Source organism: Podarcis cretensis, assembly GCF_951804945.1.
Source record: "Podarcis cretensis genome assembly, chromosome: 10".
Classification (NCBI taxonomy): domain Eukaryota; kingdom Metazoa; phylum Chordata; class Lepidosauria; order Squamata; family Lacertidae; genus Podarcis; species Podarcis cretensis.
Window position 1 is genome coordinate 71,941,555 of NC_137179.1, and position 13,397 is coordinate 71,954,951.

Here is a 13,397-nt window from a genome sequence, read left to right on the forward strand (position 1 = left end):
TGAGCAAATGCAGCTGCTGAAATTTCTCTGTAAAGCAGAATGTCCTTGAAGAAAATCCAAATAGCACTAGAGGCCAGCTTACACTTGTAGCCTTCAAAGATTTTGCTGACCCATAGACCGTGGTGTTCTTTGAAAAAGAAAACACACACAGATGTAGCAAGATTGCATCCTAATGCTAAATTGCTGTGGTTTGCTTTGTAAATTAACTAATGTATGCTGCTTTGATTCATCTGCATTCCAGTTTAAATATACTTGGAAAAGTATAATGATAAATTCTTTGTTTTAATTTCAGATCAGTTTGGAACTCCACAGTCCTAGTGACTGCAATTGTTTAGGCAAGGAAAATGAGCTCCGAAGGTAATTACTATGCCACCTAGTTATTGGCTAACACAAATTCTTTAGTGTGTGATGCATTGTAGATTCCACATAACATAGTCCTGATCCCTGACAACTGGAAGATACTGGGAGTTTAAGATCTGCCTTGATTTCTTGAATTGGGTCTGTGCTAGACTTGCATATGGCAATATTTATAAGGATGTATCTAATAATAATAATAATAAATTTTATTTATATCCCGCCCTCCCCGGCCGAAGCCGGGCTCAGGGCGGCTAACAACACCAAAACAGTGCAACATTATAAAAACATTATAAAAGTTAATTAAAATCCAAATTGATGGCAACCATAAACTAAAGTTTTGTAAAGATTGCCAAAGGAGGGGGTCAGGCTGTGCCCTGACTAAAGGCCTGGTGGAACAGTTCTGTCTTGCAGGCCCTGCAGAAAGATGTCAAGTCCTGCAGGGCCCTTGTCTCTTGTGACAGAGCGTTCCACCAGGTTGGAGCCGCAGCCGAAAAAGCCCTGGCTCTAGTTGAGGCCAGCCTAACCTCTCTGAGGCCTGGGACCTTCAAGATGTTTTTATTTGAAGACCGTAAGTTCCTCTGTGGGGCATACCAGGAGAGGCGGTCCCGTAGGTACGAGGGCCCTAGGCCGTATAGGGCTTTGAAGGTTAAAACTAGCACCTTAAACCTGATCCTGTACTCCACCGGGAGCCAGTGCAGCTGGTATAGCACCGGATGAATGTGATCTCGCAGCGAAGACCCCGTAAGGAGTCTCAGTGCGGCATTCTGCACCCGCTGGAGTTTCTGGGTCAGTCTCAAGGGTAGCCCCACGTAGAGCGTCCAGTCTGGAGGTGACCGTCGCGTGGATCACAGTGGCTAGATCAGGGCGAGAGAGGTAATCTAACTGCATTGATATTCCTAGAAGTTGTGGATAGGGAAGTGGGTTAGTGACTTCACTATGGCAGTCTTTGAATACTTCTGAGGACTGTCTTTGAAGACAGACACTTAGTAGAGTTATTCCTTGTTTTCCTAATTATTGCTTTTATTAGTATTACTAGTGCACAGTCAAAAGCATTTCAGTTGTTAATTCGTTAACAAAACCTTTCCAGCTATGCACATATATTGACTATATGCAGCTATCCCTCACCCTTTCCCCTCCCCTTTCTTCTGGAGTTCCCCATATGTGTAACCTCATCCCATGATTTATCTCCAGCTCTTATCTTCTAATCATAGCTGTCAAGCGTCCCTTATTTGGCGGGACAGTCCCTTATTCCAGCGCCATGTCCCTCTGCTGTCCCTTATTGATGATGTCTCTTAAATAAGCTACTGAAGGTAATGGGGCCCTTGATATGTCCAGCTTGCTTTGTCAACAACAAATTGTTGCTGTTTTTTTGTGTTGAATATATGCTATATGGTAATTTATGGACCTAATAGGTATCTAAAGCCATTTGCACGCAACAAAATATGTATTTTATAGAAGTAATTGTTGATCCCTTATTTTGGCTGCTGATCCCTTATTTTTGAGGCTGCTGGTCTCTTATTTTCAAATCTGTAAGTTGACAGCTATGCTTCTAATTTATTTTGCATAATGATCAAAATTTGATATGTGGATTTTGGTACTTTTTGCAGATGTTTGGAAAAGGGATGATTCTGAAGAAGAAGAAGAGTATGTTTCCAGTGAGTCAGAAGAACAATCTGAACCCGAATTGCAACCAGAGGATCCTGAAGATCCTATTTATGCCACGGCTCCAACAGTTAATATTCGGGATGAAGGTTCCATTGACGTGCACACATGTCCTGCGTTTGAGTGCCTTGATGAGGTAGTGTACTCTTAATTTCCTTTATGTCAGCATGATAGATACTGTTTTCAGTTGAATTGCCTCTGTAGGAAATTAAAAACAAAGCAACTTTTAAGTACCTATTGTGAAAATAGCATTGATCTATCACAACAGCAACTGAAAACAAGATACAGGAAACCATCTTGTCAAAAAGCATGCAAACTGAAATAAAACAAATGAAAAACTCTGCACTGTTATCCAAGCACACTACTTTGCCTTATTGGGGTAATGTTCTTGACTTTGGTGGAATGTTCATTATCTTGTTTCCACAAATATGTTAAACAGAATTCCTAAGAGTCCTTTCAAGGCTTTGCATAAGAAACAGCAATGGCATAGAATATGTGTCAAATGTAAAAATCTTTTACTTTGCAGAGCTGACACGATTGCTCTTTATAGTGATCTGTTCCAGGGGTAGTCAGCTTGGTGCCTTTGAAATATTGCTGGACTACAGTTCCCATAATTCCTGGCCATTGTCCATGCTGGCTGGGGCTGATGGGAGTTGTAGCTCAACAACTTGTGGAGCATGCCATGTTGGCTGCCCCTGGGCCACTCAAAGGAGACACTGTTGACATAACTTTGGAAAAGGAGTTGTGTGGTTGGGTGAAATGAAGTTTTTGTGCAGCAGAAAGACCATACTAACAAGTCTTATTCCCTCACTATTGTTTTGGCTGCTGCTTTCCATAAGATACAGGATAAATCTCTTTAAGGATTGGGCAATAATATACACAATACATGCCAATATCAAGAATCATTGTCAAACTGTTTTGGCAGCTATCCAGCGTTATGAAGTACGCATTAAAAGTTTGCTTGGTGACTTTAATTTATAAAATTATCTTTTTTGTCATAAAAAGAGTTTTCCGAAAGGGGAACGAGAACAGCCTTAGGAGAGCGTGGCAAGTTCAAATTGCATCGGGCAATAAAAAAAATATATACCCCTGTTTTCTTCAGCACCTTTTCAGATATTTCCCCTCTGTTTCTCCTGTGGATTTGGTCTTTAGTTTTGTCTGACAGGAAACAGTGAAGTAAAATTAGTATGTTCTTAAATTCTTTTTGTTTATAAAATTTACGAAGCATTTTTTGTTCAAACACACCAAGGCCTAGCCAAAGAAGAAAATAGTATCCTAACACTCTTGAGAAAGAGTTGAAACAAAACTTTCTCTGGATTGCACTAAGAATGGCACAAAACTAAAACACGAGAGACTATAATATAAAACCCTGTTGGCTTCCATTGCACAGAAGCCAACTCAAATCAAAACTAGCAAGGTGCAGACACAAATGTAAAGCACTGTGTGTTGCAAACTAAACCGTAGTGTTGGAATAAGCACCCAAAGACCTGGTCTTATGATTGGCTCTGTTCCTAAGACACAGTGGGAAATTTCAGCCATGCCAACAGTCTCAGGTACATATGCCGCTGGCTTTGTAATAAGATCATTCTATAACACAGGCACAGTGCTTTAAATTAACTGTCAGTTTTTGTTTTTTTAAAAAAGAGAAAGAAAGAAATGATGTGCTGTGCTGTTGTACTGTGCCATACTCTTAGTGCATGTGCACAGATAGCTAAAAAAACGACCACAAGGGGAAAATAAATTTTATATTGGAAATCTATGGCATGACTTGCCACATAAACTTCCATGAGAGTAAGTCCCTAACAAAACGCATCCTACATTATTGGACTTCGTTAACATGAAGCTTTTTTAGATTGACCGTAACAACCATATGAAATGTTAACAAAACATTATTTCCTTTGGGCAGTGCTGATAGCAAAGACTGCTGTAAACCAGCCCCAAACAGCTACCACTGTATAACTGTCCTTCTCTGATATGGATTTTTACCAAGGCAGCATGCCCAGCATCAGTACCTGAAAACCCTGGGCAGCTGCCAAGGCCCCAGTGTCATGGGAAGGTTTACCACCATTGTTGCCTCTTAAAAACAAGAATTTAACAGGCTTATTGACTGCCCACAGCTGCCATCTCTGTCCAGCAACATCCTGGAAATTGACATGTTCAGCACTGTTGGGGCCAAAGAACACAGCCTTTGCAAAGAGGCCTTGTCACCTCTGGAGTAGACCCTGGAGGGTGATTGGCATTCTCCTTTACCCTTTTTGCAGATGTTGCTGATTGAATAAATGCACAGCATTAACTAATTCCCAGTGCATCCAGGGGAAAAGAAAGGGAGAGAGACTGTGAGACCCTTGCATGCTATATAGAACCCCTGGCATGACAAAAGCTAGTTTTCACAGTCCAGTAGAAGCTCAGGCATGATGCTTGCATCCCCTTTACTTTATTGTGCCATAAGACCAAAGTAGCCCTGGAGAGGGTTACTTAGCTAGGCATTCCTGAAGTGATATGTGTTGTCTCATATGCCAAGAATTCCTGAAGATATGTGCAAGTTTGTTCTTTCCATACATTACATACACACTGGGCAAACTGTATAGGTCCAAAACATTCTTTTCAGACCTAGTCTACTGCATAACTGTTGCAAAGCCTGATAACTGGTGTTTCTTGCTGTTTCCTTAGTTTTGCTAGATATCGATCACGGGTGATCAGAACTGCCTTCATTTGGCTTTTTACATGTATGCACCTTTATATCCTGTTCCAGTTAATGGAAGCGAGCTGCCAGCTTTTCTGTTTCTCCACCGTGTGTTCATTCAACACAATTTTCATGATGGGTGAATAGAACTGTTGTCTCAATTATGTACATATTCGGTTCATGCCACATTCCAATTAATTGTCCAATGTGGTACACAAAATGTACAATGAAAAACAATGGTATTAAATTTTCATTTAAGCTGGAACCAATGATCCATTTCTGTTTCTCGGAGTGTTTACATCTTCAGCTAGAATCCTGTTGAATTGAGCATTGTGTTGTACCAGTAGATAATTCCATATTGGTAAGAATTTATGGTAGTGTTTAACATTTTCATTTGGGATTTGTTTGTTTGATAGTCACCATTCAGCTCCTTCAGACTTCTCACAAGAAAATAATAGACGTATGGCTCATCTCTTACACAAAGTATCTTATTTTTCTAAAACAATGTAGCACTATAGGGAAAGGCTGGGAACTTTAGAAACATAGAAGTAATGAATAAGGATTGCTTAGTCCTGGTCCATTTCAGCGTGTCGTTATTTCCATAATGACCTCAATTTGGCTAAACATTTCCATGTCAATTTAGCAACGTGTAACAGACTCTTTCATTGATTTCATTCCTTGGTTGGAATAAAATACTCTTCTTAACAGAGATCTGTTTAAATACCGTGGTTTTTATTAATCAGCTGCTTCTTTTTGTAGCTACCCTCCTGAAGTCTCCACTTACGATTGTTTCCAGTGAAGTCAGTGTGACTTCTTATAACTTCTCCAGACAATGGGTGGAATACAACATAATTATACATGAATATTCCGCTACCCCTCCGTAGCAGATTTGAGGAGGGTGGCTGGGATAGCAAAGGGATTGTGCAAGTGGAAATCCTTTTGCTGCTGGCATGGATTAGTTGAATACTGCTCAGTATTTTACTGATAGGATTATAAAAGAACCAATCTAGGTCTAGTGCCTCAGTATCTTATCCCTATGCAATTGTTGAGAAATAGCATTGTTGCAAGTGGGGTAAAGACATGTTGTTGTTTGTATCTCTGTCTCCCTCCCGCTGAGCTATAAGATGCTTCAACATTTCCACTGTCTATTCAACTAAGAACATGAGCAAATTCTGGAAGGGGAGCGTAATGTTGCACCATTTTGACCTTTAAAAACAAACAAACAGAAACTTTGCACTAGATGAGTGCTGCAACCCTGCTCTATGGTATTTGGGCGCTAGACAACCACTGCAGATATTTTAAAAGTTAAGATTCAAATTAGAAAAATAAACAAATCCCAAATTAGATAGACATTGAAGGGGTAGTTGTGGCTATTGCTTATCAGTGGCGATATTACATTGTTCAGTAGGTACACTTGACATTCCTGCAACCATATTTCTTGCACCACTCTGAATAGCAGTACAGGTACTAACTGGGGGAGAAAAAATACTTCCCATGTAACAAAATAATGTGGTTTGAATGCTGCTGGGAATCTGACATCCCTGCTACAGGAATACTGCCTTGAGAGGATATTGCGATTCCACACCACAAATTGTTTCTTGTGCTCTAGATATAAACTGATTATGGACAGTGAACCTCAGAGTTCCAGCGGTATTCTGTGAGTTCTTTATAGATATATTGTTTAGATGTAGTGTAAAGTTTCACCATGGTATTTAGCAATTAAGCTATCCCACACCATGCTACTGCTTATTTAAAAATGAAAAGTCATTGGGAGATGCAGTGGCAATTGTTGGGAAATGTGCAAAACCAAACGTTTTCTTCACAGTGTTATGTAATTGAGCCCATGAATCAGTGTGCTAAACCTAACACAATCTCCAAGCACTTGTTGCAATACAAGAGACAATGGAAACCAATGATACGTTGATTTGTCAGTGACACTAAGGGTCATCAGGGCATGTAGTGGCAAGATCTGTTGTCCATCAGATTCCGACAGATGGCTAAAAATGCTTTTCAGTAATTCATAAATATTACTTAAATACTGTTTCTTAAGTGCTTGGTGGAGGAAAACTAGGGTCAGTTGGGAAAGGAGAGGCTGCTATTCCACTTAGGATACTCCATAACTTAGTGGGTAGGAATGATAGGAAACTTGTCTCCCATTAGGATGGATTGATAGCTGCTGTAGGATCAAAGCTTCAACACATGTTGAGTGTTGCATGCAACATGTTTTGTACTGGGAAGAAAACAAACGTTTAGGAAGACAGAGGAGTAGGTCTGCAAGAGAGGGAAAATTATTGTATGACAACCATGCAATTATCCTGGTGTGTTGGGGGTTTTTTTGCAGGGAACTGCAAGGAGGGGCTAGGAGGTTGATTGTAGCAATAACTTAAGGGTTGGATGGGTGAAGGGAGACAACTCAGAGAGAAACAATGAAGGAATAGACCTAAACTATAATCTTTGCAGAAGCCACAATTCAGTCCCCAGATCTATTGCAAAAGACCTGTTCTTTGATGTCTGCTTAATTATTATTACTTCCCACCCCCTCAATTCCTGTGGGCACACCTGCTGCTAAGTAGCATTAGAAAAGAATAATGTATGAAGCAATAATAAATTTATTGAGCACTCTCAGTGGTGTCCTGAGTTCTGAAAGCATCACAGAGGAATGGGATTGCCAGCTTTTTGCTCTTGAAGGGCCCTTGAGCACGTTGTCTTGAGTTGTTATTCCACATGACGGGAGGGACCGCTTGGGATCTGGGGACTCTGCCTGTCCACGCAATGACCGCTCCCTGCTTAAAACAGGGGACGCCCTTTGCGTGGACGCGCGCAGCCCTAGGTCTGGAGCGGCTTGGCTTTGCCTTCCCTTAGGTGGGATACCTGGAGGTCTCCGCCTACCTCAGTCAGTTGTCCAATCCCACCTGGGGGAAGCGTTGCCAAGGAGACCAGGCCAGGTAGGGGAGGGATTACCTGGGAATCCTCACTTGGCTCCAGAGCTTCTCCCGCCCTACCCACCCTCAGTTAATGTCTTATTTTGCAGGTTAACTTTTCTTCACAGGTTTTGCAGGTTAACTTTTCTTCACAGGTATGCGGGTGCTGCTACGTCAAGGTCGCTGTTAAAGGGCCGGAAAGGAATTTCCCTGCATTGGCAGGTTTCGCCTTTCCCGTAGCAAAACGTCACAACTTTGGCGGTATCAGGCCTTGGGCGGAATCCTTTAGTCCATCTTCCTCTTTGCGGCGGCGATACCAGGGTTCCCCATTAAAGGGGTTTCTGAAGGGAGGCTTTGACTGTACGCCGAAAGGTCGTCATTGCTCTTCCCTGCAGGGGCGGCGTAACGGGGGCGGCTGTCTCTGCTTGAACATATGTTCTCCAGAGCCGCCCCATCCCCCCCCCACACACTGGATAACCCTGAAGCTCCCTAGGTCCCCAGCTGGGGACTGGGGAGGGAGAACGCCCAATGCCTGAGCCAAGGTCTACCCACATTTGAAATTTAATAAAGTTGTGGCCAATTTAATCCCATAGCACGTTGTCTTGAGTCGTTATTCCACATGACGGGAGGGACCGCTCAGGATCTGGGGACTCCGCCTATCCACGCAATGGAGTCATACATGCATCTTCCACCTCATTACATCTTCATTGCAGTATTGCTGCATTTGTTTTACGACAGTTGGTTCTACTGCATATGCCCCCTCTCTGATTCTGCAAGATTGGCTGGGATTCCTCTGTCATAAAGGTTCTGTCCGTGGTCGACTCCACCTGTGCAAGGGTAACTTAGAAGTGATTGCAAGTGGAAGTCAGTATTGGACTATTACCTTGTTTTTCAGAAGCCCAACCCATCTCTGTGTTTTGCTTTTTGTTTTTATGCTACAGATCCTGGAATGTTGACAGAGCCAATTTTGCAATATGTCATTTTCCTAACTGCTGTAAAGCTGTCAACATTGTACTCATTAAGGCAAAATATGTAGTTGTGTTCCTGTTCTTTCACAGTTTGTTTTTCATGTGACTAAGTACATATTCTGTGATATATGCAGATTTTAGGACAGGCATTAGCAAACTCGGCCCTCCAGATGTTTTGGGACTACAACTTCTAGGATCCCTAGCTAACAGGACCAGTGGTCAGGGATGATGGGAGTTGTAGTCTCAAAACATCTGGAGGGCCGAGTTTGCCTATGCCTGTTTTAGGAGGAATTTGTAGCCAGGTTTTAAAGAATTATGTTGAGAGTCTCAAGGTGTGACATGAAGCTGCAATGTATTTGTATTGATATAGTGAAAGCACATACACTCTCTGTACTTCAGTAGGCCAAAAGGCAATTGGAAGGTAGAATTGCTTATTGAAATAAATGAATGCGGGATACAAAATAAATGAATAATGATCACTAATCAATAGAGCTGAGCATTATTTCTTGAGATCCATCAGAGGGGCAATTGCTTCTTCCTTCAGACAGGCTTATAACCTTTTTGGCATGAGAACAGCACTGGAATATGTTAGTCTGTTAATCTGAAGTAGATTTAGTAAACTATTCAAGAGAAGTTGTTTGTGGATGCCCTGAGTGTTCTTTTCTGAGTCCATTTCTCCTATGTAGGATACAATCTCTCTCTCTTCCTAGGTCATTCATTTTCCTTGGATTATGTTAATAGATATCGGGTAAGCAATCCCAAATTTCTCCATGTGTAATAGGCTTTGTAAGTCTTTTTTTCTCCCAAAAGCCAGATAGCACCATTCAGAGTGACCTAAGATATGGTGCAAAATGTAAGTATGGGGAGAAATTTGATTCAGTTTCACATTAAAAGGCAAATTTACCTAATCTGCACTTTCCAAAACAATTCACAAGCCAAAACACAGCCACCATTCAACTTTTCTACTTCTATGAATTTTGCAGTGCAGTTCTCCAGCCAAGTAATGTGTACAAAAATGTATATGCTACATTAAAGTCTGCATATAAATGCATTGATTAATGAAAAGAGCATACACAAATGCATTACCTTAGGGGAAATGAGTTGCAGGTTGCTATGAGGGGTGGGCGACCTTGTGCGTGTGTCCACTCCCCAAATTCCCTTCCTCTTTAGAAATCTTGCTTAGGAGGAACCAGAGGTACCGAGTTGAGGTTGTGGACTCTTCTTCATTGGAGGTTTGTAAGCAGAGGTTGGATGGCCACCTGTCATGTTTGATCTACTGTAGATTCCAGCGTACAGTGGTGCCCCGCAAGACGAATGCCTCGCAAGACGAAAAACCCGCTAGACGAAAGGGTTTTCCGTTTTTCGAGGCGCTTCGCAAGACGAATTTCCCTATGGGCTTGCTTCGCAAGACGAAAACGTCTTGCGAGTCTTGCGAGTTTTTTCCCTTCCCCCCCCTTTTTCTAAGCCGCTAAGCCGCTAATAGCCACTTAGCCGCTAAGCTGCTAATAGCGCTAAGCTGCTAAGCCGCTAATAGGGTTGCTTCGCAAGACGAAAAAACCGCTAGACGAAGAGACTCGCGAAACGGATTATTTTCGTCTTGCGAGGCACCACTGTATTAGGCGACTGGGAGTATAAGACAACCCCCAACTTTTGCTGTTCACTTTTAGAGTTTTAGAGTTACAGAGTTTGAGCGCCGCCAGGGGCAGAGCGCGCACCCCTCCGCTGCCTCTGCTGTCGCAGCAGCAGCAGCCTGAGGCGAGGCATTTGGTGGGTGAGTGCTGCGCTCAGAAGGACTTTCCGGTCCCCTTCTGTGGGGAGGGAGGAGGAGCGACGGCAGAAGGGGCGCCTCTGCTCACCGGCTCCCTCTCCTCCTTCCCAATGCGTATACCTGGCATATAAGACAACCCCTGACTTTTGGGGTGATTTTCCAGGAAGAAAAAGTCATCTTGTACACCGGAACATACGGTAGTTGAGATATCTGCATTGCAGGGAGTTGGAATAGATGACCATTTGGGTCCCTTCCAACTCTACAATTCTATGACTCCGAGTTTTGTTGGACTTTTGATGCCCTTTACAAACAAATGTGTTGAGGGGTGTGTGTTTGTCAATGGGTAAATGCATGTGGGATGGGTTCCAAACAGAGTCTTTGACCTGGGTGAAAGAAAGCCTCATTTTGCCCCTGCTCCATCCCATTTATCATTTTTGGTTGCCCTTTTCTGAGCATTTTCCCAAACTAAAATATCCTTTTTTAGGTGAGGCAACCAGAACTGTACTAAGTATTCCAGATTCAGTTGCCTTTCTCACAGCTACTGCTGTGCCAATTATAAACATGTGCTCACTGGCCTCTTTTTTAAGGTATCCCCCCCCCCCATATGCCAAGTGCACATAATTTGTGAAACGTCTAACTTTAGCTATAAAAATATTCACCCAGCAACAGTTTTGAAAACACTTTCAGGCATTTACTTATCCAAACATTGTGGCACATTCCAAACCTTACTAAATCTAAACCTTGCAAAGCTTTTGGAGCAACATTAAAGCCCTATAACTACATTGGCATAAAAAATAAGACAGATGTTGCCTTCACCTCCAGCCAAAAGGCTCTTAACAGCAGTTAGGCAAACCATTTCTATCCTGTCAGACTGTTCAAACTCCTGTTATCACTGGGGAAATCATTGACAGTGGTGATAATGTGACTTTCATTGTGCATGCCAGTGTTTATTACAGAACCTGCTAGTAGGCATGAGGAATCAGCAATACAATGAAGGTATGTCTGCCAACATTGACATGGTCAGTCCGGGAAAGATATATAATACCTAGGTGTATGTATCCAAACAGTTCTGGAACTGTTAAATTACATGCTGATAGCTTCTGATGAGGCCAACAGCAGGGCGGAAAATTCATTTTGGTGCATGGTAAGATCAGCGGCGGAGCAAGCTGATTGGGCGCCTGGGGTGTCACATGTGCCCTGCGCCCAGGGGCGGGACCAGCTGCCCGCGGGGGTGATACCAGCCGTGGCAGGATGCTCTCTGAGGGGTCTGCCTGCCTTCTCCCACTCAGCCGCCCTGCAGCTGAGGGGGAGGTGGCGGGCAGACCATTTGGGCAGCGCAAAGCCCAAACTACCGCGTCCCTCACAGGAGAGATACGTGGCTCAGGCGCTCTGCAGGTCCTGTAGTGAGTGCCACCCGGCATTTTGCCACCCCCCTCAGAAGTGACACCCGGTGCAGACCACCTCCACCGCACCCCCTTCCTCCCCCCCCCCCCCCCCGGTAAGATACGCTGATACTAATGCACTTGAAGTCGACTTTAGGAAAAGTAAATTTCTTTGTGTTAAAGATGCTTCCCCTCAAGTGTATATGTCTTGAGTAGATTATTTATTCAGCTATTATCTGGTCATGAATATAAATGTAGCATTTTCAACTATGGAGAAAATATGCCTAACAGAGCATAGTCCACATGCATATTATCTGACACCATTTGAAGACCTTGCTGCTCACATGCTTGCCATCTTAGCTGACACCTTATTTATGTCAATGTGAGTAAATGTTCTGTTGTTCCAAATGTGACACAGAGGGCTTGTCCAGACTTCCTTTTGTGCCATGCTTCTAGGCACAGGTCCGCACTTTAAAGTCCCCCCCACCCTCTGCTTTTACTGCTAAATCAGAGCAATCCACAGAAAACCCCTTCTTGCCTTTTGTCCTGATTCAGTGTTAAAGTACCGATTTCCGCAGGGAAAGCACCGTGGCAAAAAGAAGAAGGGGGTTGCTTGGACACAGCGCTTTAAAGTATGAAGCTGTGTCTTGAAAATGCAGGGCAAAGGGTAGGTGTGGATGAGCCCTTTGTTGTACGAAGTTTTATTAACTTTCTAAATGACAAATCCTCAGTGTTAAACTATGTTCAGCATTTAACTATGGCAGTAAAAGGTAAAGGTAAAGGTACCCCTGCCCATACGGGCCAGTCTTGACAGACTCTGGGGTTGTGAGCCCATCTCACTTAAGAGGCCAGGGGCCAGCGCTGTCCGGAGACACTTCCGGGTCACGTGGCCAGCGTGACAAAGCTGCATCTGGCGAGCCAGAGCCGCACACGGAAACGCCGTTTACCTTCCCGCTGGTAAGCGGTCCCTATTTATCTACTTGCACCCGGAGGTGCTTTCGAACTGCTAGGTTGGCAGGCGCTGGGACCGAGCAGCGGGAGCGCACCCCGCCGCAGGGATTCGAACCGCCGACCTTTCGATCGGCAAGTCCTAGGCGCTGAGGCTTTAACCCACAGCGCCACCTGCGTCCCTAACTATGGCAGTAAGAAGGATATAAATGTTTTTGCCTTTTGTATGCATTTCAGAATACGATCGGAATAATTGCAGGTGTTAAAATAACTATCCTTATTTTCCTACCTTTCTTAAATCAGGGGTCAAATAGAGGAAATAAGAAATGAGGGTTTCAAGGTCAGAGGGAAGTGCTTAAGTAATCTGCTGGGATTTTTTTTTTTTAAATGGCAGGCATTTAAAACTGCTGGATTAAATCAAAACATCTTTGATTCCAGTGGAATACTTTCATTTTTCTGGATATCATACTGTACTGAATGTGCTTATGTGGAGTTCTCTGTTGTCAAGATTCTAAAATTTCCTTTCACTAATAACACTCTGGAGATAGAGAGGCCTGCTGTTCTTGCCCCCGACCCCCTGACCTTTGGTGTCTGCTTAGATCCCTTGCTTTGTACCCAATGCTGGGTTTTTAAAATCTATTTAATCCATAGACTTCCAGGTAGGTCTCTAATTTAGTAGGAACAACCAACAGCTTCAGTAACCTGCAA

General features: G+C 43.2%; 1 protein-coding gene across 1 annotated transcript in view; it reads left to right on the forward strand.

Annotated features, from left to right (window-relative positions):
• The first annotated feature begins 200 nt into the window (after positions 1–200).
• Positions 201–13,397, forward strand: part of CCDC146 (coiled-coil domain containing 146) — a 70,216-nt gene continuing 57,019 nt past the window's right edge. The window contains exons 1-2 of the mRNA XM_079993596.1: positions 201–357; positions 1,965–2,155. Of these exons, the coding sequence (XP_079849722.1) occupies positions 345–357; positions 1,965–2,155 (204 nt within the window). The 5' untranslated portion in view covers positions 201–344. The remainder of the gene's footprint in view (positions 358–1,964; positions 2,156–13,397) is intronic.